Consider the following 8,449-nt stretch of genomic DNA (forward strand, 5'->3'; position numbering starts at 1 on the left):
AATCAGCCTAACATGCATGTTTTTTGGCCTGTGGGAGGAAACCGGAGCACCCGGAGAAAACCCACGCATGCACGGAGAGAACATGCAAACTCCACCCAGAAAGGCCCCTGGACCGGGGTTTGAACCAAGGACCTGCTCGCTGAGAGGCAGCAGCTCTACCAGTTGCGCCACCGTGCTGCCTGAATTACAACATGTCAGACAAATTGAAGACGAGTTCTTAATGATCTTTCGCCCTATTGAGTCTGATATGGATTCCTCCAGGTCCGTTTCCCATTTCAGTTTAAGGGAGTACAAACTGGTCTCATGGTATGAACTGAGCAGTGTATACATTTTGCTGAGGGCAATCTTAGTATCAGACCTGCATTCCGAAATCTTAGCTACAAAATGTTTAGGGGGTACAAAGAAAACATCACAAAATGGCTCAACTGCAAAGATCTGAAAAACTTTTCCTTGTGAATATTAAACTTCTGTACCAGCTGCTCAAAAGAGGCACATTTATCATCAACATAGAGCTCATATAGTGAATGTACTCCCCTCAAGACCCAGGTGTCATGACTAAAAATAATTTCTAACTTAATATTTAATTTAACAAAACGATGCACCTTACTGCAGTTCGGCCCAGTTCATCGGGTGCCTTGGTTACACTTACCTGTTTGAGGAATGGCTGAGAAAACCCCACACGTGTTTGTTTTATCCTGCGTAAACTGCTGTGCAGGGAATGCAGGGTGACTTGGTTTATGGCAGCTCAAACAGAAACGGTACTCACAAAACTGAAGGAGTTGTAGAGATGTTGACTTGTTTGAGCTTAAAATTAAAGCTTCACTGAAAGCTTTGCCCCACTTCAACGTGTCATGGGACACGCTTGCACACTACATAGTAAGATGTCCAACTTTTATTAATGGGAATGCTATATTTACAGTTAGTGTCCCATATAGTGCTCAAACACAAATGCAACTTTTCATACGAAGCTGTTTTTTTTTTTGTAAGTGCTGACCACTTGTTTGTACCGGATTCAACAGGTTCCAACTCAGTCACCTGACTTGATTGGTGGTCTGGCTAATCAGTGCTTGTGTTTCCGGTAGAGGCACCACAACACGCTCCAGAAACATCTTGGCACCCCAACGTTGCTGAAATTACATGGCTGGTCTGTTTTTGACGGAAGGAAGTCTGAAACAGAAACACCACAGAGAATCTAGCTAATTTTCTCTGCAGTCTTCTGATTCTACATCACTTTTTACATTTAGTTTCAGGTCTCTCTTGTAAATGAGTCCTCAAGGCTCAGTGTGACTAACCTGTATAAATAAAGGTTGAATGAAATTTAACTCCTAACATTCACTGCTGTAGGTGATGTTTAACCATGGTTAATTAGATGTTTAACACTTGTGCAACACATGACCAGTTCAACAGAGAAGACGATGTGTGGAAATTATCTGCTGGAGATGGGTGGAGAAGACGTGACTAAGTTACAGACACAATACCAGAAATTCATGATCTAGCTGCACTGACTGATACATGTTCAGTCATGTTCTGCTGAAATAGCTGGTATAAAATGAAGCCACATGAGGGATGGAACAAAACGGCATCTGCTGGAAACAAGTTTATACTGATACTTAATTAACTAGCTCTCTCTTGTAAATGAGTCCTCGTGGCTCAATGAGACTTATCAGTTTAAATAAAGGTTGGTTGAATGAATGAATTAGTAACTACCGATAGTTGCCATCTCTATACCCATCAGCAGTGGATATAAAACTACTGCGCTATAGTCCCTAATATTTATTACCCCCAGCCAAAAGACAAAGGCACACTAATATGTTTTTGCCTATCTGTTTGTGTCTTTTTCCAAATTACTACATGAACCACCAGATGGATTTTAATGAAGCTTTTAAGAAAGAGCAATTATACTTCTTCCAAGTGATTACCTCTTGGACTTCAAAATAGCCGTCATAGCCATAGAAAATACAAAGATTGCTATAACTCAGTCAATTTTACAGGTACTAAACAAAAAAAAAAATCGATGGATAGTCATCCTCAGCACATCTCATGATATGGTGATAGGAATTCATTGTTTAGTCCTTTAAATCAATGGTTCCCAACCCTGGTCCTTGAGGAACACCATCCTGCATGTTTTAGTTGTTTCTCTCGTCCATCACACCTGATTCGGTGATTTAATTACTTCCTCCTGTTCTGCAAAAGCCTGTAAATCACCCATTTATTAAAAGCAGGTGTCAGAGCAGAGAAACAACAAAAGCATGTGGGACGGTGTTCCTCAGGGACCATGGTTGGGAACCCCTGCTTTAACGTGACATGTCACTAGCTTTTTTTAAATAATGATTAGAAGATTTTAGCTCTTGGTGATTGCAGTAATCTTGCCTTTATCCGCTGATTTATTAAGCTGTTGTTGGTTCGAAACCAGCACATGGCTTGGTCGTATCTGGAACCCGAGTCTTTGGCAGCCCAAACACCAAGAACTGATTTGCATTGAATCAGAAGCTGTTAACCAGCCCTGAAACCGCTTTGCAGGAAAAAAAAAGCTGCAAATTCACCAGAATGAAGTGAATCCACAGTTAAAGATTTGTGACTGAATAATTGCAAGCCTTCTAAAACAACCCAGAATGAAGCTTTACTAAAAACAAACAAATGCATCTTTTGATAAAGATTGCATTCGACCTCCAGCTGTGCAATAAAACATCTTGAAGTAGTTTGTAACCGGTGAACTGTGCATTCTGCCTCGTGTGTCTCCTCATAGGCGAGCACTGAATCAATAATAGCACTGTCCATTTGCTCCACTCTGTTCCAAATCAGTCTGAGTCCATCTTTCAGCTGAAATCCCCTCTGAGATGTGCCGTTATGCAAGAGGTTACATTTGGGGATTAGCACATCATTTTCAAAGGTAGACATCAAGAATTTAATAGCATTTAGAGGACACAAATCCCATGCTGTTATGTGTTTTACTTACAACAGAAGGTTTCCTGCAGGCTTCCTTGTGTCTTTCAGTTTTAGACTGATCGTAAGAAACGTTTGTTGTGGACTAAAATACGAAAAACAAAAACAGATTTTCTCCTCTTTGGAAACTTTAGTTTAGTTTTTTTTTGGTCAAAGATGTAAACCAGCTGAATATTTATTCATGGACATAATGCGCAGAATATATTTACTACTTCGCTGATTTTATTTTTCATCGGACATCTTTGATTTTTATGGTTTATTAAACCACTGAATGAGCCAAACCCGGCAGCAGAAGACAACAAAACCGGTCTAGATAATTCAAATCTTAGCTGTAATTTGCAAACTTTAACTTAATTCTCTGTGCCACTAAAAAACAAGTCCAGGAAGGAAAACGTTTATGTGCACAATATTTCACATTAGAAGCATTTCACTGCTATAAAAGCTCTTCTTTAGATATATTTTTTTTAGATTGGTCTCTTTACGATACCCAGGATAGTCGGTGGACCAAAGGAGAAAGGAATGGGGGGTGTTTGTATTTGCTTGTGTTCTTTGTATCATGTTCAGCAATGCATGCTGGAAGGGAATGTGTGCTGCTGCCTGTGAGTTGGACTGTTGCATAAGAGGATCTGCTGCTGTCCCAGAGCTTAACGGATTGAAATCTCTCTCTCACTCTCTCCTGCTGTCTCTTCTGTGTCGCCTGCCTCTTCGGCGTGCGCTGTTAGCTTCATCCATCTCTGTAATTGCATATATGTTGTATGTGTAATTATATGTTGAATAACCGTGTGGGTGCGTGCACAGATTGTGCTTTTTTTTTTTTTTTTCCCTGTTAACGTTTGAACGTTAAAAAAAGCTTGACCAATTGTGTTGGATTGTCAAATAAATGTAAAGAATTTCCTTTTTTTATTCATTTTGTTATAAAAAATGTTTTAGTACAGTGCAGACGTTTGATAATAAACTTAAATCTTGTGAAAAGAGACATTTTCTGACACTATATATACTAAAGGTATAGGACAGGGCTATTCAACTGCTGGTAAATTGCTCAGGGGGCCACAGTTACTGAAAGCCAAAAGCTCAGGGGCCAGAAATCCAGCAATATTCATTAAGTAAGCTTGTTTTACAGTTTAAAATCTAGTTTTATTTAAAAATGAACCCATTGCTGGGCCGAACTGAGCTCACCAGTGGGCCTGATTTGGCCCCCGGGCCGCCAGCTGAATAGCTCTGGTATATAATTTATAGCTTCAGAGGCTTAAAAATGTAAAATATAGATTTTATTTTGAAATATGCTGAAATGTAAATAATAATAGTAGGAATAATAATACTACTCATATTATTAATTAATCCATAGATGACACTAGACAAAGCAAAGAGTAACTTTATACCGTAATTTTCGCAAAGCAACATATTTATGTTGTTTTCCTCCATATTTATAACCCAATTTTTGGCTGGGACCTGACGATTTCATTCATTCTGACATGGAAAATATTGAACACTACCATTTTCAGCCACTAGAGGGCCCTCGACTAATATGGCAAGCCAAGTGTCTCATTAGTAGGTAAAAGTGGCTATTAATGGGACACTTGGCTTGCCATACAGAGCCACCTTCGTCTCGCTCCAGAACTCCTGGATCAAACGTCAAATCAGCTGCATTTCACCGCGCTGCACAGGTGAAATGCAGCTGATTTGACCATTAAAGTGCATTTATTAAGAAAAAGCTCAACTGAGACACACTTTTACTATAATGCCCAGCAAACACATAATTGTTTTTTGGTGGTAATCTTGTTAAATTTCGAAGAAATCCACTGTGAGTCCTCCCTCTGCGCGCTCCCACAACTGCGAATCAGCTTTTGAAATGCACCTGATTTGACCATTAAAGTGCATTTATTAAGAAAAATTTAAAGTGAGACACACTTTTGCTATAATTTCAAACAAACAAATAAATGTTTTTAAGTGTTAATCTTGTTAAATTCTTGTTAAAGTCCTCCCGTGCACGCTCCCGCGGCCACCATTTGGCAGCCAATAGATTTTTGTCACAACACCGTCCCATGTTTCCATGTGGTCAGCGGTGACGCATAATAGATGTGACTTATACGGCGGTGCGACGTGTACGGCGGCAAGTACAGCACCTTAATCTTAAAAATATATATAATCATAAACTTTGCTGCAATAATTTTTTGGCCGTATAAAAAACAAAACCACTTTTAGATATACTGGTTTTACGGGATTACCACCCAGCTGTAAATGGAATAACACTGCTCATCTTGTTACAGTGCAGAATTGCACTGATAAAAATCTGCATCTTGGCCTTCAGATGGATGCTACTTTGACACTTCCCACCTACATAAACATTTTTTAAAGACAGATCACACCCCCAGATGGCAGCAGCACTTCCCTGCTGCATCAGCCCACCCATAGCAGACCTAAAAAAAAGTCTAAAGTCTTAAAGACCAAAAAGTTCATCCAAACTCAGCAGATACAACTTTTAAGAAGATTAATGTACTAATGTGTAGCTGCGGTTATATCTGTGGTGCTGGTGCTCCTAATCACAGTTTTTTAAATGTCATTTTTTTTAATCATTTACAAGCAGAACGCTGCCAGCTTTTGTAATATCTATGTAATAAATTAACTCTAAATCAAATGCAACTGATAGTTGGGTTCTCATGTTCAGGTTGTCTGAAAAAAAAATTAACCAAATTGCTCAAGTTGAGCATTTTTGTCTCATGCCAACCCTGAAATCTGTCACATCTATTTATCAAAGGGCAAAACTAAGATAATAGGAATGCTTTTAAGCACGGCGTAACAGATACAGGGTTCCTGTTCAACAATAGCAGGAATGAATAAAGACTGTAATGATGTTAGGATAACAGTTATAAAGACAATGCTGCTAATGGTGATAATGATTCAAGTGCTGGTGAGAAGTGTAATTCTAGTGAAGATAATGACCTCTTGCATGTGGGCTGGTGTTTGTTTGCGCTCGAGGACAGCCCCGCTGCTGCACTCGCTGTGCAGCTGTGTAATTTCTCACCGATTTACTTGGAGTTTCTCTCCGTCTTCTCTCTGTGCAGATTGACTTGGAGCCAGAAGGGAAAGTGTACGTGGTCATTGATCTGTCTGGATCCTCCACTGAAGGTAAGTTCACCCCAGATTCAGTGGTGCAGACATAGCCATAAATACACAAAGGTTTGTGATATGACCATGTTGTGTGGCACAGCTGGTGGAAAGGAGCTAAAAAAAGTGGACCTTATTAGCAGTAATTAGCTGCGTGTGTTTCACTTTTATTGTGCATCTCATTACACTTTAGTACAACTTTCTGTAAGCTTGACAGAAATGTCCAAATAACTTATGCTTTACCATTTGAAATGATTACTTTTGTTTTAAAGCAGGGGTTCTCAAACTTTTTGGGTTCCCTTACAGGGGAGAAAACGTTGCAGGGACCCCCTCATAACCCTCATGTTTATTAAATAATTTTCTTCAAATTGTCTCTTTAATACAACGGAAATATTTTTGTAGCATAAATACTTGAGACCTGTTCTTTAATAGTGATAATACAATTTTTATACTGTTAAACATGGGGTGTTTTTCATTCAAGACACACTTAAATAACACAATTTTTAATTTCAACTTCCAAAAATTACAGTTTTGAGAAAATGAATGGCATCAAAAACCCAACAAAGTTCAATTCAGGTCATCTGGATGATTTCTTTTTTTTTTTTGCTGAGACGTTTCGTCCTTCATCCAAAGGACTTCATCAATCCGAGGAGCCACAAACAAACTGTCCCACAGCAGCACACTCCTTGATGAATCTTGAAAGTTCACACTCCTCCTTGAACCTTGATGTTTTGAACCGCTTTAGCTGTGGCTGCCTCAGAGGAGTCGACGGGGGAGAGGGCGGACCCCAGAAACCATCTTATCACCAGCAAACTGGTTGGTCCACTATGGGAGTATGCTGCGGGATTGAGTTTATTTGTGGCTCCTCAGAATGATGAAGTCCTTTGGATGAAGGATGAAACGTCTCAACAGAAAAAGAAACTGTCCAGATGACCTAAATTAATTTTGTTGGATTTTTTTTACCTGGATTATTAAGCATGAACTTTGAAGCATCAAAAACCACTTTAAAACTTTATTCACTTAATGAACATAAATGTATTGCCACTTTATGTGCTGCAACAGCAGTAGTCATATCAAGTAACAGGGCTTAATTTGTAAACCAGTTGTTGAACGGAAATAGCGAGTGGCAAAAATATTAATTTTTTTAATTTTTTGCGGACCCCCAGGGGTCTGGGGGCCCCAGTTTGAGAACCATTGACCTAAAGCACAATAAAGGAGATATGGTTAACATGTCAGCAAACTTATGCCTTTAGCTGACAAAGTGAATGGTTTGAGTGAACTAAAACAACAAAGGTGACCTGAAAATTACCTGAGAGGCAAAGAACCTTTAATATTTAATGTAGCTAATATTCCTTGAAGGAATGCACACCGCCTGCAGCCTTTCATGCCAGAGTTTTAGATTAACATCATGTTATGTTGAGAAATTATGAAGCTTTAGCTGTTTAGGTCAGACCTTTAAACCTTAACAATAACATTATGAACAATCATAAGAGCTCATGCTCAGAGTAAATGTTGTGTATGACTCTACAACCACACCACATTTTAATACACTATCTATTAAAATAGCTGTTTTATAGCCAGTTGAGTGTTTTCTTATTTTAGTTAGCTATTGCGCCCATCTTGAGATGGGTTGGCTCCTCAACTTAATCAGTAGCAAACGTAAATTCAAAGATTATTTCCTAAAAGTTTTAATAGAATACAGTTAAAATGTCTGTTATTATTTAGCTAAGTGACACACAGCATTGACCCCATGCAGTTATTGACAAAATTTAAAAGAAGATGTGTTGGAGTTTAATCTCAGCTATTACTAAAACGAATTCTAGCTTGAAATTTGTATAGCTGTCTAAATTATATCCATTTCTGTGTTTGATAAGTTGGATTAGCTGTGGCAGCCATTTTGAATTGGCTTGACTCCAACTGTTAATCAGATGCAGATATACATCCATTGATTAATTTCTGAGAGTTTCATCCAAATCCATCTAGTGGTTCATGAGATATTTTGCTAACAGACAGGCAAGGGTTAAAACAATCTTTGGCCTGCCTTTCACCTTTTGGTGGCGGGCAATAATTGCTGTTCTCAATACCTGGTGTTTTTTTTTTTGTTATTTTGCATCTCTGTATATTTTTTCCATGTTTTATTTTAGTTAAGTCTCTTAAAACAAATAACTAATTTACCTGCTTAGTTTGGTCGGTAATTTTCCAATACATGCACAATTAAATTGCCTAAATGTATTTTTTATTAGTATAAACATTTTTAAATAGCACACATCAAATGTATCTATTCTGAATTCCAGTTATATAACGTTGCATGGATGTAAAAGGCCATCAGTATTAAAAAGTTCATTATTATTAATAAAGCAGATATTTTCATTTCATCACAAAGTAGTTGTTTAACTGGATA

General features: G+C 38.3%; 1 protein-coding gene across 1 annotated transcript in view; it reads left to right on the forward strand.

Moving 5' to 3' along the window:
- The window catches only part of prkcea (protein kinase C, epsilon a), a 74,263-nt gene that overhangs the window by 27,453 nt on the left and 38,361 nt on the right, over positions 1-8,449 (forward strand). The window contains exon 2 of the mRNA XM_037691505.1: positions 6,006-6,069. Within this exon, the coding sequence (XP_037547433.1) occupies positions 6,006-6,069 (64 nt within the window). The remainder of the gene's footprint in view (positions 1-6,005; positions 6,070-8,449) is intronic.

The sequence above is a fragment of the Nematolebias whitei genome, chromosome 17 (assembly GCF_014905685.2).
Source record: "Nematolebias whitei isolate Nwh7 chromosome 17, NemWhi1, whole genome shotgun sequence".
Taxonomy (NCBI): domain Eukaryota; kingdom Metazoa; phylum Chordata; class Actinopteri; order Cyprinodontiformes; family Rivulidae; genus Nematolebias; species Nematolebias whitei.